We start from the raw sequence: 24216 nt of genomic DNA, 5'->3' as shown, positions 1-24216 counted from the left end.
ATATTTTGAAAGCTCTGAAAACAAAATTGAGGAAAATCTCCTTTGAAAAACTCTCAAACTCTCAAATAGAAATAAAAGAAAATTCGTTATCATTTTCCTTTTATTTTTTTCTATACATGAGTGGTTTTCTATCTAAATCATCTCTCAGTTATTGACTTGTAATATATATTTTTTTCTTTCTATTTTCTTTTCTTTTTTCTCTTCTTTTTTTTTAGCATAAAAAAGTGTTTTTTTTTATTAAATATTTTTCTGTTTTTTAATGCGGGGGTGAATGTGAAAAAAAAATGTTTAAAAAAAAATGAAAATGACCTAAAATTTCTTTTCTAGAGTTTTTATCAAATATCTCTTCGTTTAATTTCTCACACTTATCCTCAATTTTTTTTACCCTCACTCTCTCTCCCTCTCTCGCTCTCTACTAAAGGTTTTGTTTGTCTCTATTTTTTTTCTTTTTTTTCTTCTTAAATATCTTGTCTCGTCATAAAATATGAGAAAGTTTTGTTTTTTTTTTGGGGGAAGGAAATTAATAAATTAAATTATTATAATAAACTATATATTGATTACTGTCTATACTTTTTTTCTCCTTGATTTTCTTCATCCTAAATATTCACGAGAATTTTGTGAGATTTTCCAGCCTCACACGGAATTTTCGGCTATTTCCACATTCATCAGTTTTTTTTATTTAGATTTTTTTTCATGTGAAAATTAGCTTTGTGCCACATCTTTTTTTCTTCTTTTATACACCTTCTAAAATCATCTCGCACAGTTACTATATAGTTTTTTTTTGTATAATATTTACACCTGCCTTTCAATTTTTTTCTCTTTATTTAATACATTCCTACATAATAATAATTAGGATAATTATTTAATTTTTTCTTTGCTTTACTTTTTTTTGTTTCTTTCTCTTTTTTTAAATTTATATTTTTTTTTCTTCCTGTATAAACATAAAAAGCATTTTTAGCTAACATTTTTTTTCTCATTTTTTTTGTCTTCCGTATATATCATTAAAATCTCATTTTCTTTACACAAAAAAGAAAAAAAATGATTTAGTTTTTTATTCTTTAAAAAGATCTAAATGAGAAAATAAATAAAAAAAGGAATTCTAGCTATAGGCGCTCGTACTAAGAGAGTCAATTCTTTTCGAAATTAAGAAAAAATCTTTAGAAGCTGGAAAGATTTATAAAATTCAATTGATTTTTTTTTATTTTGTGACTGCAAAACACTGAATAAATAAAATTGTTTAATAAGAAAATATTTTTTAAAGAATCTTTAAGGAGAAGAAATTCGAACTTTACCATTGCAATAAAAAAAAATCTCAATTCAAAAATTTTATTTAAAAGAAGGTAAAAATTTCCATCAAAATAATTCTTTTTGACGCTCATATTTTTTTCTATCAATAATTTTTTTGATGTAATTGCAAATACAATAATTAAAAAAAATTTCCAGGAGTGCTCGACGAAGGCACACTTCTTTACATTTATTCTATTGAATTTTCTTCATTTCTTTCTCATTAAGAATCTATTTTTTCAAAAAAAAAAAAAAATTGTTTCTCCTTAATCTCCTTTAATTTTTCCTTTAGACGAGAAAGAAATAATTTTTTTGAAATGAGAAATTCATCTTTTTAACGCAAATTTAAATCAAGTGGAGGAGAAACTTCTTTTTGTGTGGAAGAAATTTGTTCTTTTGTCTCTCTCATTCTTCCTAGAACTAAAAAAAAATAGTTCTGCAATTAACTATTCCATAGAAGGAGTTTAATTCAAATAAAATGTAAAAATTTCTTTCTTCTTTCCACACAATTTGTATCGTCTTCGGATGAAAGAAATATTTCCGTTGAAAATTAATTTATTTGTTTTTTTTATTTGGAGTTAACTTTTCCATCCCATTCACGCACGCACGCACACACTCACGCACTCACCTTAAGAATTATCTTTTTCTCTTCTTCATTTTTTTTATATAAAACACAGCTTGAGGAATTTCTCGGCTTATTTTTTTCTTCATTTTTTATTCTTTTCACCTGCTCATGGAATTTTTTTTACATCTCTTTTTTTAATCTGAAATTCGATAAAAAAAATAAAAATTAGAATAAATTCTTTGGAGAAAGTTCTTAAAACAGAAATTTCTTACCTATAACGTGACTCTCAATCTCCATTGGTTGCGATTTACCGGGTTTTGTGGCGGGCTGTGCAATAATTGTGATTTCATCGTTAATTTTGAGTGGTTTGAGAAGTGAATCTCCGCCACCGCTCGACGAACTGCCGCCGCCGCCGCCCTTTGAATGCGACCCACCCATTGAGGACGACGACCCAGAGCCCTTCTTGCCGTCCATTGCCTTCTTCGCCACCGTACTGTGCGCCGAATAGACGTGATTCTCAAACTGCTTGTACATCCCGAATGTTGCCGTGCACACGGTGCATTTGTACGACAAATGGGCTGGCTTCAGTGTCATGTTGTGATCCCGAGAAACGTGATTAAGCAACTTCCACTGGTACACCTGTAAGGTGCAAATAAAAAAATGTTAATTAAAAGTTTTTCTTATTAACTTGATGTTTTTTTGTGTAATTAAAAACTTAAAAAGTTTATCGAAAAATTATCTGAAAAAAATCCTTCAAAGAATTGTAAGAACTCACCCTTCCACAGACGGGACACCGCCCTGAATCCTGACCGCGATTGGCGGCCTCTTGCATGGAACTTGTAACCAAACCATGAGAGCCAAGCAAATGTCTCTCGAGGCCTTGATCGGTGAAGAATCTAAATTGGCATTTTTGACAATTCAGCGGTGGTCGATTGTAGATCATCTTTGGATGAATCTGCAATGCGAGAGAAAAAAAAAGAAATCTTTGAGACTCTCTGTGCCCTTGAGGAGAGAAATTAAGGGGCAAACTTACCTTAACTTTATGAATCCACTGCATGTGACTCCTCAGCTGATCCAAATCCTTAATGTATCCATCACATATTTCACAAATGACAAATGTCGATTTGCCCCCACTTGCGCCCGGATGTTGACCCGGTTTGAGGTTCTTATTAGCCGACGCTGCGGCTGCTGCTGCCGCCGCCGCCTGTAGAGCTGCCGGCGTCATTGTCGTACTCCCCTGTCGTGGTAACGGCGTAATGGAAATACTCGGTTGCTGCTGTAGACTCTTCGTCTTGCTAGCTGCTTGATTAACCTGGTAAAAAAAACATCCAAAATAAAAATAAAATTCCTTCAAAAATCTATCTTAAATCTCGCTTTATTTTATGGAAAAAATTTCCACCATGAAGCTTTGCTTATTTTCTTGCACTTCCTCCCCACATACACGGTCGCATTGGGGCCCCACCGCGCCGTGTAAGTGGAAGAAACTCTTCAACCTTCTTTCTGTTTCATTCTCTCTCTCTCTTTTTCTGTCTTTCCCTTCTTCTTCTATCTCAATGATTTCGTGGAATTTCAAAGCACTCAATAAGCTTCAAAAAATCATTATTTTTCTTTTTAATTTTTTTTTAAGAAATAAAAATTTCAAACAAAAATCACGCAGAAGCTTTTGGGGCTCACCTGTTGCATCATGGGTGCTGCCTGTGTGGATGTCATGGGGTAGTTATTGGAAAGAACCATCCCAGCGGGTAGAATGGGTCGCATAGACGTGGAATTGCCACGTAGAACGGTCCCAATTGGCGTCTTATTGGTAATTGTTTGCGGACGCCCTCGACCTCGCATCGCACTTACGGGATTTATGCTGAGTCTCGGCATTGCTACAGCCTGGGCGCGTTGTTGTTGCGCTGCCATTTGCTACAAAGAAAGATTTTTTTGAGTTTTTTTTTAACAGCCACGTTAGAAAAATTGAAAAGGGTTCTGAAAAAATTTATTTCTAACTTAAAATACTCCTAAACTGTATTAAAGAGATTCCTTTTTTGAATTTCTAACGCCACTAGAACAGTTATTATATCTTCAATTGGCCCATTATCCTTTAAAGCTTAACATTTTAATGAAATTTAATAGATTTTGATTTATTATATAGCCTTTTATTTAGAATATCTAATTTTTTTAAATGTTTTTTGTCATCTTCTCTTTAAAAAAAATACTAACTTAGAGCTTTCAAATCTTCCCTAACTAGGGTTACCAACTCTAGGGGTTTCATCCGGAGACTTCGGGTTTCGGGGTATGATCTCCGGGCTACCGGTTTAGGATGAATTTCTCCTTGTCACACGGCTTAACCCTTTAAGGTCCATTGGGTCATACGTTGACCCAAAGGCACGATTTTAAAAATGTTTCATTTTGTATAGTTATTTTATGAATATTGAGTCCAAATTAGTACAAGACTGTGTCTTTACAATCCCTGATCATTTTATGACCACAAAAGGACATCCCCAAGGACTCACATGATCAGGAAGAACGAAGAACCGAAAATTTTTGAGTTGGGATTTTTTTCCAAAAATGTCTTATTTGAGCTCAAAGTAACCCACAAAAATTGCGGACCTTAAAGGGTTAATTTTTTTTCTTTAATTTTCAGCAGTATCAGAAAACTAAAAAATCTGATATTGAAATAGACTTTCTCTCTCTTTTTTAGCTAAATGAAAATCGTCTTAAGTCAGATCTGAGTTTTTTCTAAACCAGAATAAACTTCTTTAAGGCAGACAACAGTTTCCTTCACACTAGGTTTAAGGTTTTAAAGTCAGTCCTAAGATTTTTAATCAAGGCCTTTATTGTAGACTAGACTTAAGTTTTTTTAAGGTCATGCTTCTAAGGTTTCAAGGTTAGATCAGGCTGAACTGACTTTGAATGCGTCTTAAAAGCCTCACCTAAAGGAACTAAGGTTCGGCTTAAAAAAAGTAAGCCTGGCTTAAAAAACAGCTTAACTTTGTTTTTTAAGTCAGGCTTACGTTTTTAAGTCGAACTTATATGCCTGGTTTAAGCCTGATTAAAGTAAGCCTGACTAAAGTAAGTTTGAACCTGGCTTAAAAAAAACTCAAGTCGATCTCTTATGTTAAAAAAGTTCGCGAAAAAAGCGAAGCTTACAAACAAAAACCGACTTTAATATTATTTAAGTCGGTTATTATTTTGTTTGTCGGTTTTTATTTCAATTCAATTCAATTCAAAGGAGGGGTAGTAAAGTCTCCGGGTCAGAATGTAATGTGAGGTGGTAACCCTATCCCTAACAAGCAATAATAACTTATTGAGAGAGTAAATAGAATAATAAATAAACTCACCTGATAAGCCGTTGCAGTGCCAACAAGCCCGTGTCTGGGTTTAATCCTCGGAATCTTTGCAGGTGGCTCCCAATCCACGGGAGGTGCTAAATTCATTTCTGGCATAAATTTCTTCGCACAACTCAGTGCATGTCGCACCATTTTGGACTTCCCATTGTCCTCAAAGGGACAATTTGGGCATAAATGGTAGGGCAGTGCCTTCTCCATTTTGCACTTTATATTATGCACAGCCTCCATGTGGAACATTACGTCGTGCATGAGGCGTGTACTGAAGGTGCAAAAGTTGCATGTGAAGAGATTATTTTTGTAGTGTGGCTTCTCGTAGTGATTTGCCATCGCCAGGGCGGATTCTGTTTTAAAATTGCAAAATTCACAGCGTTTCAGATCAAATTTAAACGGTTCATTCTTCACTTTGCTTATCTCGAGATTCTTCATTAGCGAATTTATCGCTGTCTGAATCTGCCCAAGGCGTGCACTATCCTGATTCCTCTTCTTCTTCTGCAGCCGCAATAGGTCCGTTTGAACGTGCTCCTGCACCAAATTAATGCCTATCGTCATGAAAAATTGCCCAAGGGGGCTCTCAAAGTAATTATCCGATGGCTTCTTTGGGGCATCGGGTGTAGCGGCAGCTACAACGGGGGTAGCTTCCTTTGTAGCCGTTTCAGGGGTTATAATGTGCTTCTTGATGGCATCCAAATCCTCCTTTGCCTCCTTAATCAGCACTTTGGTACGCTCCTCGGAATCCGAAGCTTCCTCATCTGTGGACGTATCACTTTCATCCCACGAATCATCCGGGTTCTTCTTCTTTTGCCTTCTTCGGGATTTCTTTGAGCTCTTCTCCTGTTGCTGCGCATCTTCACCACCTGCACCATCTGCTCCGTCTGCCTTCTCACCCGTCTTCTCGGCATTGGCATCTTCTTCACTTTCATCCTCTTTGTCCATTTCACTCTCCTCCTTCTTACGCATCTCCTCAAGTTCAGCTCCCATCTTTTGGACAATCTCCTTGAGATCATCCTGCGGGGGTTTCTCATAGATGTAGGGTACAATGAATGAAGGCGCCTCCAGGACAAACATATCATCCGTTAGCGCTGGCAAGAGAATTGGTGGTTGCATCTGCTGCTGAATTGCGGGATTTATCAGGGATTTTGTGGATTGTTGCTGCATTGTGGGGTTTGTTTGTGACGAAACGGGCGTTATGGTGGCCCGAATATTGGGTGGATAGACCCCCTGTGCTGGTACACCCACAGGCATTACGGAATACCCCGATGAAGATGTCGTGGAGGAATTAACCACCGATGAGGCATTCTTTATGCTCTGCATCATGGAATTCCCAGCTGTTCGACTATTTAGCATTGTATTTGTGTCAATTATCACCAATGTTGGCTCCTTTTGCGCACCCCCCTTCCCCTCATTCGGCATCCTACTCACGGGTGTCACGGAGAGATCCTGCGGCAGCATTTTTGTCTTCCTCATTGACGGTCTATCCGTGAGGGGATCCTCGAGAATCTCCTCAATATCATCATCATCGTACGCCGCATAATCACGTACAGTCTTCCGTGGGCGTGAACTCCTTCGGTGCTCCTTGGAATCCTCAATTACAACACAATCCTCCTTGTCACTGAGAATCTCATGAACTTCATCGGACATGCGACTCGTCCCATTTCTCTCCTTACCCCCAATTACCAAATCTGTCGCTTCAATACTCGAATCAGAGTCTGATTGTATGATCACCGCATCATCGGCACCATGTCCATTCACCTTTCCCGATTCATCTGTCTTTTTACCTCCTTGTCCGGGAGATCTATCCCCACCGGACTTCGCCGATGCACCCGCCAGTGGATCCCCATCTTGGATACTCGAATCCACTGTACTGTCATCCCCTTCCTCATCAGCTGTTGTAACTTCCTCAATATTCTGCTCCTTCAGTGATGTCGTCACTGATTCATCCTGTGACTGTGAATCCACATCCATTGGCTCATCCTCATCACATGCACCATTTACATCTCCATTCATCTTTTCCGTTGCATTCTCACCTGAATTCACATTCACTTCACCCATTTTTTCTTCTTCTTCCCTTTTCTCTACACTTTTTTTCTCTCTCTTTTAATCTTCCCACACACACAGAGTCTCTTTCTCTTTGTTTTTTCTTCTTCTCTTTCTTTAATTAAATTTATAACAAGTCTTTTTATCTTCCTTCTGTGCGTGTAAGTAACACCTCACACAGGAGGATTTGTAGCTCAAAAAAAACAGGCTGCTGGAGCTGATCTGCCAATTTCCTGCAAAATAAAAATTGAGAAAAAAGATTTTTAAAGAATTTTTTTTTTAGAAAAATTTGATTTATTTCAAAAAAAAAATCCAAACATTACAAAATATTTCTAATGTTTCTTTTCAGAATTTTAAAAATTTTCTTCCTAGTTCCTGATTTTTTCTTCTTCAAATCTAATCTCCTCCAGAATTCCAAGAGAGAAATTTATCTCTTAAGATTGGTCTCAAACTCCACACTAATTTCTTCTTGTCCGACATCCACAATCCTACGCAACAACTATGACCCACCCCTGATGTTCTATTCACCCCCCAACCCCCTGAAGTGAACTTTTTCCACCAAAACCCCCTTGAGGGTTGAGCCCTTGCAATTCTTTCCATCTCCCTCTAGCACCCACTTGTACATCTTCTCCGCGAAGGGGGGCACTTGTTCTCCCTCTTGCACGCCAACACAGAGTAATTGGGCACCACCATCGTGTATAAGAGAAATCGATCTCCTTGTGGGAAAAGACGTCAAAAATCCAATGCCTTTAGCTTCTCGGAATTTTTTTTGTGTTTCCCCCCAAAAAAATCATCCACCACATACAGAGACACACAGAGCCCCATTTGATGGACAAATTGGTGAGGCGATGCCCCATCGTACCTCTGCTGTCTCTCCAACAAACTAACTAAAAGTACAAAAAGCTAAAAAAAAAAAAAAGCCACGATGATGCCGTGGTGTGGCCGGAATAAAAGGGGCCAGGAGGGGTGCAGAAGAGCCAGACACGAGGAGTATGATGATGAAGCTCAGCAACACCAATACCAAGACAAGTCAGGGAAGCCCATGGCCTGTGATTCTCTCACAATACACAACGGCTGCGGCTGGCAGAGCGGTTGATTTTTGGGAAGAGTGCGGCGCGAGGAGGTGCATGAGGAAAAGCGATGTAGACAGTGCGCGAGCGAGAAGACGGAGTTTGTGGAAACACGAGCACGGCCATGATGGTAGTCATCGTGCTGTGTGTGGCCCCAATTCCCTCAATCCGCCAAATTATTTGCCAATAAATTCGAATTCTCTCTGAAATTATCTTCCTGAAAAATTCATTTTTCTTCAATCTTTTCTTGGCCTTTTCTCATGCTAAAATGCTCCTTTGAGAACTTGGGAAGATTTTCCCATTTTCTTCACCCTCTTTTTATTGAAAAAAAAAAAAATCCCTTCCGGACAATATTTTATGCAATTTTGCACAAAAAAACGACACTTTTCTGTTGATTTGGAGACATTTAAATGCTTTGTTTACCTTTTTCTCCCGCAAATGGCATGCAAATTTTCTAGGTTATGTCCACATAACCCATAAATCCCATTTATTGCCATTATTTTGCATAGAGCTCCTTCGGAGATTGTTCAAGATGTTATTTTACAGGATATATGGTCAATTTGTTGGATGACAAGCTCTCGGGGAGCTCTTCAAAAGACTTTCCAACATGAAGTAATATAGTGAAATCAGCTGATCAACAGAAATTCAACTGTTTCGGTGCAAAACAATGAGAAATTCATTGATAAAATCAAAGAAATCCTTGATAATTCTTATTCAAATTCCTCAGGATTTAATGCAAATAATCCCGTGAAAAACTAATCCTGTATAAATCAATCCAGGTGCAAAGGAAAGGTGCCTCTCTTTGCCATGGAGGATCATTGGGCTAAACATCCTCCGGTACTTGAGAGAGAGAGATTCATTGATGGTGTGGGCAAAAAGGGAACAATGATTTTTTTTTTGAAATTAACGACGCCATCTTGACGATTAGATGCAAAAGTCGGGGCCCCATTGCGGAGCGGACACACAGCTGCCACCATTCAGACCTAGGTACCTCTCACTCGCACACGAGTATTCTCTCGCTTCCACGGAGGAATTCTATGTTGGCACACATAAAATCTCTCACGCCAGCTCTCTCGCACCCACCTTCATTGCACTTAATGCTCTCTCACTCTCTTCTGTTCCATATTCTTCCCATGGGGATCTCACACATACACACACACGCCACACCACTACCTCAATGCCAGCGGAGTCTCCGGGGCCCCCGTATTGAAATGAAAGAAAAACGCACCAATTTCAATGTGAAAAACTCTGGGAAATCCTCAATTATTTCCCATTTTCACGATCAAAACAAACAAATTTCGTGATTTATGGTGTTTATGCGGAGAATTGAGAGAGAAATTGCGAGAGAAAATAGGGCCCCCATGCCATACGCAAAGGATTCTTTTCGGGACACAAAAATCGATGAGAAAAAAACTTCCGGATGTTTTTGGGAGAGGCACCCGGTGAATTGTTTGGGGGTTTTGGTGGAAAAATTGGGGCTCTCTCAACGTCCCCAATTCTAACCGCAACTTTCACAGATAGAATTCTCTCACCTTTAGCCACAGAGCTTTTTTGCTATATAATCCACACTCTACCACACAGAATCCCTTGATGTCTCTTCAACAGACTTTTCCTCAACACATTTCACATGGAATTTCCACTAAAAACTTCTCTTTTTTTTGGCACACAAACCCTTTGGGGCACCGTTTTCTTCCTTCACACAATTCCTTCTCTTCCACACTTCCCCCCGTCTTGTGAAAGATCACTGAAACACTTCTTCTTCAACCCAGGACGTGTGTGTACAGTACCCCTCGCCGCCCGAAAACTGAAAATGGCGTCAAGGCGTCACGTGACCATCAGTGACGTACTCCGGAGACCATAATCCACATGGGAAAACTTCTGTCCCTTCACACTGTTTTCCCATCGCGGAACAATCTCACAATTTTATTTGAAAGACCTGAGAGACTTCCAAAAGTTTCAGAGAATTAATAGAAATCAATTGAGAAGGTAAATATGGAACAAGTAGAACATTATGCTTCATCCCTCACATTGATGAGCTGAATTGGTGTGACCCCTGTGGAATTATTCCCCTGAATACGGGACTGTATGGCAATACCGCTTGTCTCCGACCCCTTGCCCCGCTTCCCGTCCCCTCGCACCTAAGCGCCGTCGTCAGCCCAGCACAGAAGCGTATCGGGTACCATGTGCCATGAGAACCCATCGCCATAGCCGGAGATCACCTCCTGAATTCGTCCATTTTTACAAATAGCGCGCTCTCCGCTCAGCACCGTCCGCCAGCGGCTTCCCCTCCGATTGACAATGGTTCGGTCCAAGTTTCATTTTGCCTATGTGGCCACACCGCTCCTCCTCAGTCGCCCCCCGTGCGCTCGCGAACCTCTCTATACCTTCCATCATCATCATCACGGCATTCAGGCACCAGGCGGCGCTCCTGGATTGCATCCTCCTCATCCTCCCTCAAATCATCCCCTTTAGTCCAGGAATTGTGAACTCCCTCCCAACCCGCTCATGTAGATTTCCCTCTTTGGGGATGATTCACAAGAATACCGTGGAGCTCATTCACTTAGTCATCAGAAAATTTCACAATCATCATTCAAATCTTGGCGGGAAAAGCCACACTTCTTTGTCAACATTCACATCCTCATATGCACCTCATTCATGTAATCATCCTCATCAAATCTTTAAGCCAGATCTCTTAAGAACTTCTCCTGAACTCATTGAAGAAGAAGTTTTAAATGAAAAATTCTTCAAAAAAATAATTATTGAGAAAATCCCAAGAAAGGGGGGTTGAGGGTTGTGAGTGGAATTAAGGGAAGAAGAGAAGCACAAGAAGAGAACCCAATAATATTGATTTGGAAGCTTTTCTCTTTTACTCTCAAGAAAAAGTCATGGAAAGCTTTTATCCCTTTTCGCTCCCTTAAAAAAAGAAAAACTCAAAGCCCTAAAAGAGCAGGAAAGAAAGGGAAAAATTGAAGGAAAAATACTTGAAAAAAAATATTTGAAACTAAAAACAAAGTGAAAGGATTAAAGTTCTTAAGAATTTTAGCAAAAAAAGGTTGATTAGTTTTTTTGTTCTGTTCTAGTTAGTTCTATATCTAATTAGAATTTTGTCCTACAACGCCTACAAGCATAAATTAATTAATTAATTTCTCATTCTTTTGCTAATTAAGCTCTTTGAAAGATTCGTAAAGAAATTATCTAAAATCAGAGATTAAATATTAATTTTGTGTGTCAATTCAATTTATACTTTTAGAATAAGGTAATTAGACTAACTAAACGTTCTTCTTTTTCCTTTAATTTCTAAAAAAAAAAAAATAGAAATTAGATTAATTAGTAAAAAAAGATAATATATTAGAAAACTTATTTATTTATTTATTTAATAAAGGGGTGCCATCATTGCTGATGATTCCCCTGATTAGAAAACTTCTTTTGCAGAAAATAATTTGTAATATGTCGCAAATGAGATGTTTATCCCTAACAAATTGAGTAAACTCTTTTATTTTTAATACGAATCACTATTCCTTGAAGAATTTCTTAGAGAAATCTTTTCAGTAAAAATAATGTCTCAATGAATTCAAGAAATTTCTTTCAAATTAGACTAATAAAAAAATAAAGATGATGAACGGAAGATTTTTTTTACAATTATAAAAAGGAAATCTTAAATGTTCTTAATTTTGAGATATTTTAAAATCATATTTCAATCATAATCAAAATACATAAAGTCCTTTTTTTTTAAATTGATGATTCATCTATGTTCTACAAAAGAACTTTTTGGAAAGACTGCAGAATATTCTTGCAGCAATATTACAGTAAATCCATTAATGCAATTTACGCGGAATTAAATGCAATTAAAGAGAAATTTGTTTGAAGAAAAATTCTTGTGAAATAAAATTGAAGAATTTGAGGGAAAATAAGAATGTTCTTTTACTTTTTTTTGGAAAACTTCTTGAAATTTCTAAGGAAAAGGGAGAATGTAGAGAAGATTGGGGGCAAAGTTAGTCTCATAAAAGTTTCAGCAATATTGTTTTTTTATTTAGATGTTAATCTTTGATTTAAGACATTTCTTTTCCTGTTTTAATGATCAGTTAATTAAAAAAAAAATCTTTTCTAATAGCAAAGTATTAATTTCAAGGAATCTCATTGAAAAATTAAAATCTCCTACTAAATTTCTAAGCTAAGAGGAGGGGGAAAATACAAAAGAAAAAAAAAAATTGAGCTTAAAGTTCTTCCCAAACGTTCAATCAACGGAAAGGTTTTTTTTCTTACGTGCAATGACTGGCACGGGAACTGGGAGGACCGGGGAGCAGATGTGACCTCAGCAATAAAGCCATGCCCAGCTATGTATACATAATGTACTGTACATTATGTATAGCTATATGTATTCGTCAGTTATGTAGCTTTTCTTTCCATTAATTCCGTTACAGATTGATTTACAAGAAAATCTCTCTCTTGCGCCTCTCTTCAGCCCTCTACACGTCCCATTTAATCCCCACGCGGATTGAAAATTTGCAGAAAATGATTGAGGAGATCTGGAAAGCTCACCATGGAGCCCACTAAGGGGCCCCCGTGGTGGAGGATGGAGCAAAAAAAAACATCGTGAAAAGTCACCCAGTTATCGGAGTCTCTGCGTAGTCAACAATTTATGAGTATTTTCTCTCTTCTTGTCCCTTCCCTCCTCTTGCCAGTACTCTAACCCTCCTCCCACCTCTTCCCTCTCACTCTGGCGCACAGCCGGAGCCACTCTCAGTGTTGGATTCCCTCGTTCTATGTGCCCCGCGAGGTAGTCGAAGAAATACCCGCATTGCACATGTAGTGGTACACCTCTTGTATATAGGGCTTTACAGGCACACATACAGAGACACCCACGGAGCAGGGTACCCAGGCAGAGAGCCATGATGAAAAAGCCCGCTTTTATGTACTACATAAGGTGCCTTTCATTTGTGCTCTATGGCGTTATGTAATGGAAAGAAAAGGAAATGGAAGTGGAGGAAATTCTCCGCGGTCCCTCTTCTTTCTATTTTGGGGGGAAGAATGGCGTCTTGGAGATGTTCCAGGATGTACAATAGAGTGCCCTGGAGAAATGCCCAGGATAGGGGGCTTTTGATCTCCAACTTATGGAATCATTAAACTAACATCCTACGCAAAACTATAACAAACATACTTGCTATTTATTTATTTTTTTTAAAAAGAGAGACAATGATTTGCAGATGGTTGATTGAAAGATTTTGACGAAACTTTTCCTGACTTCTGAAATTCATTCTGAATAATAGTCTAGGACATTTCGATTAGAATTTAACGAGATATATTCCAAAACAATATTTTTAATTCTAGGAAAATAACTAGGGATTCATTGAAAATTGTGGGAAAGTCCTTTCAAAGGATTGGTTTTAATATTTTATTTCTTCAAGAAAAAATAGAAAAAAAAACAAAGACTCACCGATACTCCTCTAATCCTCAGCCTCTTCTTCGTCTTCTTCGTCAGCGAAGGAGAGCTTGGATGCTTGAGCCTTAACTTTGGAGGACTTGGTATCCTTTGTCTCAGTGGAAGATGAACTTTTACCCTTGGAAGACTTGAAGATAACCCTCTGCGTCAAGTCAGCGGGTTTTTCAGCTTCTTCTACATCACCAAAGAATAATTGGCAAATCATTTTCATGCCAAGAAGAAATAAAAATCAAAAGCACTAAATGTACCTTTTTGGAGCTTTTGCTTCTCTTTCTCAGCTTCGTCGGCAGTTAAATCACCTGGCTTTAGTACAACAACCTGCGGTTTCTCAGCTTCAGAATCAGAACCACTGCTGTCGTCGTTATACTCAACACGTTGTCTCTACAAAAAGCTTCGTCCATTAATCACTTTTCTGGGAAATTCCTTCCACATTCCCGTGAAAACTCACCTTGGTTTCAACGGTATCAGCCTCACGGTAACCAATACTCTCTTTGATTCTCTTAAGGAAACTCGGATCTTCGGGTTTATTGAACACAATGTTGCGTTTAAACATTTCACGCGGTGGTGGAAATTGTCTCAGAACATCGCTCTTTTCCGGGGGGAAGGAAAACGCGTTCGCACTAAATTGTTTGTTTCACCTTTTTTGAGGTTAGTTCCAATTGAACAAAAGAAATTGTCTTTCAAACACAAATTTTAGCTGAATTTCAATTCAGACCCTTACAAAATATCTTTACAAGGACAATTTCGTTAAATTCACCAACTGGGAAATGCGAAAATTGAATAAAAAAGCAAAAAAATATGGGAGAAAATTAGCGGACAGCACGCAATTTTTTTGTTTGGATGTTTTTTTTTTGAGGTTATGTTGCAGCACCTTCGATTGTCATTTTATAGTTTTTATAGCACGAAATATTAGAATTTATGTTGAGTTTGTTTTGAAATTTATTTACATAAGTTTTAGAAATTTTTTCATTCATTTTAATAGCGTTCTAAATAGACAAAAATAGAAAGGAATAAGAAGTTAATGACTATATGACCAATTAAAATTAAATTTACGACTAACAATGAAGATTTACCGGCAAAGTTATTGAATGAAATTTTCATAAATTTCAATGAAAACTTCATAATACACCTAACCTTTACAAAGCTAAGAAAATCAATATTTTGACTCATCGGGCTCATCAGCAAAAAGTTTTCTCTGCATTTTGTGAGTAAATTAAGTGAGAAAAGCAACTTCTTGGATATTCTCGGTGATCTTAAAAAGAAGAAGAATGTCTGTGGATATAAAATCATTCCTGCATCAATGGTGCTCCAAGGAAAAACTTGCTAATCCAAATTATGACATCCGGCCAACAGGTAAGATTTCTTTTGCTTCCTTTTCCACTTAAATTTCTCTAAATTGACCTTCTATTTGGCTTTTCAAGGCCCAAAGCATCGTCAACGCTTCCTCTGCGAGATCCGGGTACCGTCTATCCCATACGTGGGGGCTGGAAATTCAACTAACAAGAAGGATGCCGAGAAGAATGCTTCGCGTGACTTTGTCAATTATCTCGTACGTGCTGGACGTGTTTCTGGGGCTGATGTCCCTACGGATGCCATGGAGGGTGATGCTATCCCACGCCCAGATCCAGGATTAGCAGGTTAGATTGCTGTTTGTCTTATGAATATCTTAAATATCATGAAAATTTTCAATTGGTTGCTCGCCGGTATTATCAAAAAGTCCCAGCTATTGCTATTGGATAAAAAAATTAAATTGAATAATTTTAGGTCCTCATGGGGGTCCTCAGCATCCGAATGTCCCTGCAAATGTGTTTCAATCCGGAATGGGCCCTTCGGATTTGGGAGAAGCCTACCGTCCGGTTCATCAGCAGGATCAACGAGACTACGGTCCACAATCCTATCTGGATCGTGCTGAGCAGCAGCTAAAGATGGAGGAAGCTGAATCATTGGACGTGAATGCAGCCATTCATGGGAATTGGACCATTGAGAATGCCAAATCAAAGCTGAGTCAATTTCTGCAGATGCACAAGATTCAGGCCAACTACAAGTACACTCCCGTTGGTCCGGATCACTCCAGGTAATGAAAAAAAAAAGTGTCCCCCTGCTTCCCTTTGCCTTCTGACACGTTCTTCCGGCAATTCGAACAAAAACAAAAGAGAATTAGAGAGATAGTTCCAAAAGGAAGTATCTGTGGCACGAAAAAAAAAGCCAAAACGTCGCTGATTCCTTTGAAAAAGGATGTGCAGGGAATGAAATCGTGTCATTCCCTATACAGCTGGCAAGGATAATAAAAGAGAATTTGTGCCATAAGTAGTTCCTCAAACTCTGAATAATTTTCAGTCTCAGAGACAGATAAAAATGACGAACTGCCGGAAGAACTATGTGCCAGATCCCTTCCAAAAGACATCCTTTCGGGGTAAGTTTGTTATTTCCCTAAAAATGAAGTCTTAGGATGAAAGAATGGTATACAAAAGATTTTTTTTAATTGCAATTGTACGCTAAAGGAGCTTCATGGCTGAACTTACAATCTACGTTAAGCAGCTGGGACGATCAATTACAGGACGTGAGACAGGATCTAACAAACAATCGGCTAGCAAGTCATGTGCTCTGTCTCTGGTTCGTCAACTCTTTCATTTGGGCGTCATTGAGGCCTTTACAGGAAGTCTCAAGACAGCAAAGTAAGTAAAAAGATTTGTTTATAATGTAGGTGGGTAAAAGAGGGTTAACAAGAACTGCGGAGAAAATCGTAGTTGCCGTTCATGCTAGAAGGGTTCGTTGGTGCGTAAGGGCGTCACACGTGCACCATTGCCAGAAGCCTCAGTAGTGAGAGTAGTGCGGCTGCTGCCGACTAGATGGCGCTAGTGTTGCCAAGAGTGCCAAGAGGAAGTGCTGCTGTCAGTCAGATATTGATAGTCGAAGAGGCAGCACAGAGGGCACGTGGCTGACTAGCTGAAGATGAGGCTTGCAATGGGCTCTCCGGCTGTTCGACGGGACTGTGTTATTTGAATAGGGAGGGATTAGGCAGGTATATGGCTATTTTTATGCGTGTTTTTTGAGTAACATTCGATTTTGGCTTAACCTATCAGAAGGACCATTGGTTGGGCAAGCTCCCTTCTGAACGAACTATTCAAGCATGGCATTCCAAAATCAATATAACTCCTGGAATAACAGAAGTTACACTCCGTGCTCTAAAAATGAAAATTGAGGAAGAAAAATCTAGTGGAAAAGCACAGGTTTTTGGAGCCTTGCTCATGGACGAAATGACATTCTTGACAATTGGAGCTACAGGGAAAGAAAAGTACAAACTTACACAGAAAATCCTTCTTTCTTTGTCCAGTATGGATATCAAAATTATCTCATTCACGTTTAATGGACCAACATCCAAAATAGAACTTATGGAACTGCTAACCTTCGTAACTCCATAGAATAGACACGTAGGGGGCCCTTTAGGCACGCTACATTAACTAATAATTTCTTAACATGGTTTTTAATGAAATGTTTAGGAGCGATGATCAGATGAAGCCGTATCATGTTTGCATAAGTCCAGAATTGCAGCAGAAGATTGAAGCCTGCTTAGCAGGACTGAATATTCAGCCGATAAGTCCACAAGCGGCACCACGTATAAAGCAGGAAGATGGAACAATGCAACCGTTTAGTCTTTTGATCCCCTCCAATGAGCCACGTGTCGATCGGATGCACCTACAAAATCAGCCGGGATCGGTGATTTCGTGGTCACCACCCCAGCAAAATTGGAACCCATGGCTAGCGTGCAACATTGACGAAGGCTACCTGTCCACTGCAACACTCGATCAACTTAGTGATGATCTGTCGCAGAGTGACAAGGAGCGTAGGATGAATGATACCCAACTGCAGGAGATGCTAATGACGCGTGAGAAGCTTCCAATTTCCGCAATGCGCAATGAAATAATGGCAGCAATCAATGATAATCCCGTTGTCATTATTCGCGGCAATACTGGATGCGGTAAAACGACTCAAATTGCCCAATTTATCCTGGAGGACTATGTGAAATCCGGACAGGGTGCTTGGTGTAATGTCTGTGTGACACAACCACGACGTATTAGTGCGATTAGTGTGTCTGAACGCATTGCCAATGAGCGAAATGAGAATTTGGGTGAAGCCGTTGGGTATTCCGTGAGATTTGAATCAGTTATCCCACGCCCATATGGATCAATTCTCTTCTGTACCATTGGGGTACTTTTGCGTAAGCTCGAGGCGGGTCTTCGTGGCGTCTCGCACGTGATTGTGGACGAAATTCACGAGAGAGACGTGAATAGTGACTTTATAATGGTCGTGCTGAAGGATATGGTTCATACTTATCCGGATTTGCGGGTAATTCTCATGTCAGCCACCATTGATACGACACTCTTCTCGGAATACTTTGGTCGTTGCCCTGTGATTGAGGTCCCAGGGCGTGCGTATCCCGTTGAACAGTACTTCCTCGAGGATTGCATTGAAATGACCAATTTTAAGCCATCCCCTGATAGTAGGAAGCGCAAGAAGGACGATGATGGTGATGAACCTCCTCCCACGACAAATGAGGAAGCTGAGAAGAATCTCAATGTTGACATTGGCCCACAGTATTCACCAAGTACGAGGACTACAATGGCTCAAATGTCTGAGTCTGAAGTGAGCTTTGAACTAGTTGAGGCCATTTTGATGCACATCAAGAAGATTGGAGTTCCAGGAGCAGTTCTGGTCTTCCTACCCGGATGGAATTTAATCTTTGCCCTGATGAAATTCCTCCAGAACACACAGGAATTTGGCTCAGCTGGCTATCGTATTCTCCCGTGTCATTCGCAGATCCCACGGGAGGATCAACGGAAGGTTTTCGAACCTGTCCCACCGGGTGTCCGGAAGATTATTTTGTCGACAAATATTGCTGAGACGAGTATCACAATTGATGATATTGTCTATGTCATTGATATCTGCAAGGCACGCATGAAGCTCTTCACGTCACACAATAATCTCATTAGCTATGCCACTGTATGGGCAAGTAGGACGAATTTGGAGCAAAGGAAAGGTCGTGCTGGACGTGTACGTCCGGGGATGTGTTTCACACTGTGCTCTAAGGCACGCTTTAAGAGTCTCGAGGAGCATTTAACGCCCGAAATGTTCCGGACACCACTGCATGAGCTGGCGTTGAGTATTAAACTCCTTCGTTTGGGCTCCATTGGGCAGTTCCTGTCGAAGGCCATTGAGCCCCCACCGTTAGATGCCGTGATTGAGGCTGAGGTACTTCTCAGGGAGATGAAATGCCTCGATCATGAGGATAACTTGACACCATTGGGGCGTATTCTGGCACGATTGCCGGTTGAGCCACGCCTGGGAAAGATGATGATCTTGGGATGTGTCTTCCTCGTTGGAGAACCTCTATCCGCCATGGCGGCTTTCTCGAGCTCCTTCTCCGAGGTGTTCTCCCTCGAAATGGGCCATCGTCGCCTCAGCAATCATCAGCGTGCCCTCGGTGGTACCAAGCACTCCGATCACGTTGCCATGCTCGTAGCATCGCAAATGTGGAGCAGTGCTCGTGTAAAGGGGGAAGAGGCGGAGAAGAATTTCTGCGAGTGGAAGGGACTCCAGCAACCCACAATGCGTGTCACGCACGAAGCAAAGCGTCAATTGATGGATTTAATGCTACAAGCGGGCTTTCCGGAAGAGTGTCTCCTGGACTATCATGTGAATGCCAATGTTCCGGATCCAGTACTCGATGTGGCCATTGGATTGCTCTGTGTAGGACTCTACCCAAATGTGTGTTTGCACAAGGAGAAGCGCAAAGTCCTCACTACTGAATCCAAGGCAGCTCTCATCCACAAAACTTCCGTCAACTGCACCAATCTTCAGTGTACCTTCCCATATCCATTCTTTGTCTTTGGCGAGAAGATTCGCACACGAGCTGTGTCCTGCAAGCAAATGACAATGATTTCGCCCATTCACATCCTTCTCTTTGCTTCAAGAAAGGTAAATTTTCAATTAAAAATGGCGGAAAATTAAGGTGTCTTTTAACGGCTTTTCTCTTGCTCAAAATTCTTCTTTCAGATTGACATGGTGGATGAGAAAATTGTACGTGTTGACAATTGGTTGAATTTTGAGATGGACCCGAAGCAGGCAAGTCTCATTTGTGCCCTGCGTCCGGTGATTGAGAGTCTCGTGGTGAAAGCTTCAGAGTCTCCGGATGAGGTTCTGCAGCAAGAGGAGGCGTATGGGAATGCAATTGCCGCCATTAAGGATCTCTGTGTAATGGAAGCGGGTGACCATGAGATAACACGCGACAAGGGGATGCTGCCACAGGGATTCAGACGACGTGATGACGATGGGCCACCAAATAAATTCCCCAGAGGTGGAGGATTTGGTCGTGGTGGCTTTGGAGGTGGCTTTGGGGGTGGATATGGACGCGGTGGGGGATTCGGAGGCCGCGGCGGAGGTTTCAGAAGGGGGGGCTATGGTGGCTATGGGGGAGGTGGAGGTTATCGCGGTGGTCGTGGTGGCTATGGAGGAGGAGGTGGAGGCTTTGGAGGTCAATGAATATTCATATTAGTAGAATAATTATGCAAAATGGCGTCAGCAGACGCCTAAGACGGGCTTTTAAGTTGTATTTCCAAAAAGTAACTGAATTTATGTAGTTTCTTTTTCAAATTATAATTTTCTCATAAAATAATCTTTATTGAATAAATCAATAAATATGGATTTTTGATTATTTTATTCTTTCTGAGGTTTTGAGTTCTTTGAATAAGTCCCCACCGCGTCCCCATGTTCTGTTCGTTGAAGATTTTTTCAAATTAATGGAAAATATGAGGTTATGTTGTATATTTGAATTTATTTCTCTTTCTTTTAATTCTCATGTGTCTCATCTAAACAAATATAATTTACAAGAAAGAATTATTTTGATAAAATTAAATTATCATGATAAAAATCGAGATAAAAATGATGAAAATGCAAATAAAATAAATTAATTTTCCAACGAACTGAACGAAAAGAGCTCGGAAAGAGCAACATAAAATTAGTTCCAAAAATGCCCACTAGCGCTGGGAGTGTCATTGTTGTGACAAGCAAAGAAAAATATATTCCAGAAAAGTTCCAGACAAGAATAAATTTTGTGATAAAGTGAGGAAAATCCAAGAAAAATAGCCATGGCTCTGGCTATGCAGAAGCGGAATAATGTCCGGCTACCGCCGGAAGTGAATCGGGTGCTGTACATCCGAAATCTTCCGTACAAAATCACCTCAGACGAAATGTACGACATCTTTGGCAAATACGGAGCCATCAGACAGATCCGAGTGTGAGTTTACTTCTTTTTTTTTTCTTTGGCGAAAAGACGCCTTTTCCAAGAGAAAATATGACTAATTTGTTCTTTGTTCTTGCAGTGGGAATACACCGGAAACACGTGGGACGGCTTTTGTGGTATTTGAAGATATTTTTGATGCAAAAAATGCATGCGATCACCTTTCTGGCTTCAACGTTTGCAATCGATACCTCGTCGTTTTGTACTATCAATCAACAAAGGCATTCAAGCGTGTGGATGTGGACAAGAAGCAGGAGGAGCTAGAGAAAATGAAGACCAAGTACAACATAAGTACGGACGAGCTGAAGAAGTAGACGCGGCAGGAGAGCAAAAAATAAAACTCATCAATTCATTCATCATCATCATCTCATCAAATAAAAGACACAAAGAAAAGAAACCGAAGACATTTTCCTTATTCAACGTGCTTCCGGATGGCCAGGAGGAGTTCGTCTATTCCACTTTGATTCTCTGCCTCGTAGTATGGGAGACTTTTCATGCGATTGAGCCATTCAATTGTCCGTGGCCAGGTTCCTTCTTCTACAGGGATGAAAGCATTCACAGTGCTGAGTGTTGGAAGGATGGCTAAATCCGCCAGAGTCATCTGGAAGAAGATAAAGAAAAAATCCTTCAATCTCCTTCCTAAAAATCCTTTCCGTTAAAACTTACATGATTAGCAGCCATAAAGGTAGTTTCCCGGAGGAACTCTTCCAAATGATTAAAGCATTCCCGGATTTTCACCCGATGCCCAGAAAGATTAATGCAGCGCTTCCGGAAGATCTCAGTCTATTGAAAGAAGATTTTTTGAGTTATTTTTGAATCATTTTTTTTAATGAGAAATTTTTTCAACCATCATATCACTGTCGCGACGAAAGAAGAGGCATCCATTGTAGAAGAGTTTATTGAGAATCCTAAAACGAAGATTTGGGTCATCCTTGGGGAATAATCTTCCGGAATTATCGTGCTTCTCGCACAAGTAGAGGAGGATGGCATGACTATCGGTGAGTATTAAATCGTTATCCTTGAGAACGGGCACAGTGCGAAGTGGATTGATCTAGGGAGGAATTTTGAGCCTTTTTAGCTGTGATTCTTTCTTCAAATTTTTTAAACAAAATACATATATCTTTCTTGAGAATTTAATTCAAGAACTTTTATTGAAAAGTTAAAATTAAATAATTTAAAAAAAAATCCCTTTAAGGCCGGAGTGTGTTGTAATAGTTATTCCCAAAAGTTTTCAGAAGAAAAAATCAATCATAACGCGTCCAGTTATAAGAGTTGGTGTCCCACAACGTGTAGAAGTTTGTTTATGCGTTGTAATACTATTTGTGAGCAGTATTAGTAGTCATAGTTGATTTTTTTTTGTAAATTCGGCAATTTGATGTATAAAAATGGTCATATCTCTGGTTCTATAACATCTACAGAAAGTTCTTGATTAGTTTTGGAAAGGTCTTGAAAAAAGCTATAATTTGATATATTTCGATACATTTCAAGGTCACATCTAGAACACAAAATGGCGGCTTTCTGTTTTAAAAAAACAATTTTTGGCATTTTTTATCTTTAAAAAACTTTTTTTTATCTGTAAAAATTTTAATTTGATAGCAAATTGAGTAAAATCGGACAAGCCATTCAAGAGATATGGCTATTAGAACTTTTAAAATTCAAAAATTGTTCAAATGGCTATATCTTCTAAACGGCGACATAGATTTTCTGAGTCAGGCTACAACATATCAAAATTTTAAGGAAGTCTATAACAGATGTTTGGAGATATTGCCCCTTAAAGTTAGGCAATTTTTGTTTTTGATTTTAGCGCCTCTTGCAGCCATTTTTGGAACTTGTAATGTTCTAGACAGTTGTAGGACTTCTTGAAGCCTTTCATTTGAGCCTGAGTTGGTCAAAATCGGTCGAGCCGTTCTCGAGTTATATCGAAAAAACACTTTTTGCTTTAGGCGGCCATATTTGCTAAACCGCTTGACCGATTTTCAAGTATGAATTGTTGATGAAAATGTCTCATTGAGCTCTAACATACTAAAATTTCAGACCTCTAGCTATAAGGGAAGTGGTTGACGGTAGTTCAAAAAGGCGGATGGCAGCCATCTTGGATATTAAAAATGCGAAATGAAATTTTACACTCATATTTCTATACGAGGTAAATTGTCGCTTCGCTCCAATTTACCTCGCCCCGCTTCGCGGGGATTTGTTGCGCTTCGCGCAATTTTTGAAGAAAAAATTGTAATGGATTATAAGTAGTTTGAGTTCACTTATCAAACCCAAAAGAAAAAATTTGCAAAGAGAAGAAATCAATTTCATACAATACTTTAGACGCCAAATTCAAAAATTTGCAAAAACTGCATGAAATCTCTATGGGGGCTACCTGAAGGGGGGCTTTGGGGGGGGAAATGAATACGGCCATCTGAAACCGTCTGTTATAAGGAGCCTCTGTACCAAATTTCATCGCGATCGGACAAACGGTGTGGATTTGTATAGAAAAGTCGGAACGACGTTCACCAAAAAACAGACCTTTCTTTATTATATAGATAAAACTTCAAACCGGAAGTCTCTATCTGTTATCGTTCTCGAGCTGTAAGGCAAAGTGTGGAATCCAGGCCGGCCGGATCATAATTTTTCCACCACAATTTTTGTAATGTGGGTTGTCTGAAACGTGTTCATACCAAGTTTGAGTCCGATCTGAGGTGGTCGGTTTTCCGACGATTACAATACTTGATGTTGGCCACGAAGTGGAACACTAACTAATATGAAGGTTTTCTTTTTAACAAATCAGTCAACTCTTCTCACACACATCTTACCTTGATAAAATCCTCATGATGATTCTCTCGCTTGAGGAGGTTCACCGTTCGCTTTTCAACGTCCAAATTGAGCTCACGAATGAGCAGAAAGACACTCCGCACGGGAGGACTGATGCGATCGCAGAACAGAATGGGACGCATTCTCCAGACAAACTAACTCTTCTTTCACGCGTTCTAACACCTCAGCAGATTTTCCTTGCTTTCTGCTTCGTCTTCTCCTCGCACGCTCTTTGGTTGAAATTCAAGAAGGGAGAGACTTCTCGTCGGCCACAGATCAGATTGACTTTCAAATCTTATCAATGTTTATTCTCTATTTTCCAATATTCAATTTAAAAGTCTTCTTCTAGACCACAAAAACCACACAAAGAGAAAAAAAAAGTATAAATAAAA

The 24216-nt window shown here is 39.4% G+C and overlaps 5 protein-coding genes across 7 annotated transcripts in view; 2 read left to right on the top strand and 3 right to left on the bottom strand.

The window, feature by feature from the left end:
* Positions 1–24216, bottom strand: part of LOC129793173 (uncharacterized) — a 1136769-nt gene that overhangs the window by 252948 nt on the left and 859605 nt on the right. The window lies entirely within an intron of this gene.
* On the bottom strand, positions 83–14580 carry LOC129793159 (uncharacterized protein KIAA1143 homolog). 2 transcript variants are annotated; one of them, XM_055832903.1, is made up of 7 exons: positions 9821–10101; positions 5176–7451; positions 3524–3757; positions 2883–3161; positions 2625–2804; positions 2122–2488; positions 83–2048 (listed from the first exon to the last, which is right to left on the bottom strand). In XM_055832903.1, the coding sequence occupies exons 2-7, from the start codon at positions 7231–7233 to the stop codon at positions 2044–2046; spliced, it is 3123 nt and encodes a 1040-aa protein (XP_055688878.1). In that variant the 5' UTR covers positions 7234–7451; positions 9821–10101; the 3' UTR covers positions 83–2043. The 2 variants fall into 2 exon arrangements, with proteins under 2 accessions (XP_055688878.1, XP_055688879.1); XM_055832904.1 differs by lacking the exons at positions 83–2048; positions 2122–2488; positions 2625–2804; ... (1 more) ...; positions 3524–3757; positions 9821–10101 and adding exons at positions 13723–13902; positions 13977–14109; positions 14177–14580 and having other exon boundaries at positions 7316–7451.
* On the top strand, positions 14863–20430 carry LOC129793151 (dosage compensation regulator). 2 transcript variants are annotated; one of them, XM_055832853.1, is made up of 6 exons: positions 14863–15081; positions 15150–15365; positions 15493–15802; positions 16230–16403; positions 17229–19704; positions 19783–20430. In XM_055832853.1, exons 1-6 carry the CDS (start codon positions 14997–14999, stop codon positions 20266–20268), a joined length of 3747 nt encoding a protein of 1248 aa, XP_055688828.1. In that variant the 5' UTR covers positions 14863–14996; the 3' UTR covers positions 20269–20430. The 2 variants fall into 2 exon arrangements, with proteins under 2 accessions (XP_055688828.1, XP_055688830.1); XM_055832855.1 differs by lacking the exons at positions 14863–15081; positions 15150–15365 and adding an exon at positions 16066–16141 and having other exon boundaries at positions 15776–15802.
* Positions 20770–21422, top strand: LOC129793255 (splicing factor 3B subunit 6). Its single transcript, XM_055833087.1, has 2 exons — positions 20770–21022; positions 21108–21422. Exons 1-2 carry the CDS (start codon positions 20874–20876, stop codon positions 21337–21339), a joined length of 381 nt encoding a protein of 126 aa, XP_055689062.1. The 5' UTR covers positions 20770–20873; the 3' UTR covers positions 21340–21422.
* Positions 21374–24139, bottom strand: LOC129793236 (glutathione S-transferase E14-like). The gene is made up of 4 exons (XM_055833064.1): positions 23827–24139; positions 21873–22076; positions 21692–21808; positions 21374–21626 (listed from the first exon to the last, which is right to left on the bottom strand). The coding sequence occupies exons 1-4, from the start codon at positions 23965–23967 to the stop codon at positions 21438–21440; spliced, it is 651 nt and encodes a 216-aa protein (XP_055689039.1). The 5' UTR covers positions 23968–24139; the 3' UTR covers positions 21374–21437.

This window comes from Lutzomyia longipalpis, chromosome 3, assembly GCF_024334085.1.
Source record: "Lutzomyia longipalpis isolate SR_M1_2022 chromosome 3, ASM2433408v1".
Taxonomy (NCBI): domain Eukaryota; kingdom Metazoa; phylum Arthropoda; class Insecta; order Diptera; family Psychodidae; genus Lutzomyia; species Lutzomyia longipalpis.
This window is presented reverse-complemented; position numbering and strand designations above follow the sequence as displayed.

Coding starts and splice junctions, on each gene's coding strand:
- LOC129793151 (XM_055832853.1), top strand. CDS start 14,997: ATGTCTGTGGATATAAAATCATTCCTGCATCAATGGTGCTCCAAGGAA. Junction 15,366..15,492: donor CCCAGATCCAGGATTAGCAG/GTTAGATTGCTG, acceptor GAATAATTTTAG/GTCCTCATGGGGGTCCTCAG. Junction 15,803..16,229: donor GTTGGTCCGGATCACTCCAG/GTAATGAAAAAA, acceptor TGTACGCTAAAG/GAGCTTCATGGCTGAACTTA.
- LOC129793159 (XM_055832903.1), bottom strand. CDS start 7,233: ATGGGTGAAGTGAATGTGAATTCAGGTGAGAATGCAACGGAAAAGATG. Junction 3,162..3,523: donor CAGCACCCATGATGCAACAG/GTGAGCCCCAAA, acceptor TTTTTTTACCAG/GTTAATCAAGCAGCTAGCAA. Junction 2,489..2,624: donor GGTGTCCCGTCTGTGGAAGG/GTGAGTTCTTAC, acceptor TGCACCTTACAG/GTGTACCAGTGGAAGTTGCT.
- LOC129793236 (XM_055833064.1), bottom strand. CDS start 23,967: ATGCGTCCCATTCTGTTCTGCGATCGCATCAGTCCTCCCGTGCGGAGT. Junction 22,077..23,826: donor ATCATGAGGATTTTATCAAG/GTAAGATGTGTG, acceptor ATTCCTCCCTAG/ATCAATCCACTTCGCACTGT. Junction 21,627..21,691: donor CCTTTATGGCTGCTAATCAT/GTAAGTTTTAAC, acceptor ATCTTCTTCCAG/ATGACTCTGGCGGATTTAGC.
- LOC129793255 (XM_055833087.1), top strand. CDS start 20,874: ATGGCTCTGGCTATGCAGAAGCGGAATAATGTCCGGCTACCGCCGGAA. Junction 21,023..21,107: donor GCCATCAGACAGATCCGAGT/GTGAGTTTACTT, acceptor TTGTTCTTGCAG/TGGGAATACACCGGAAACAC.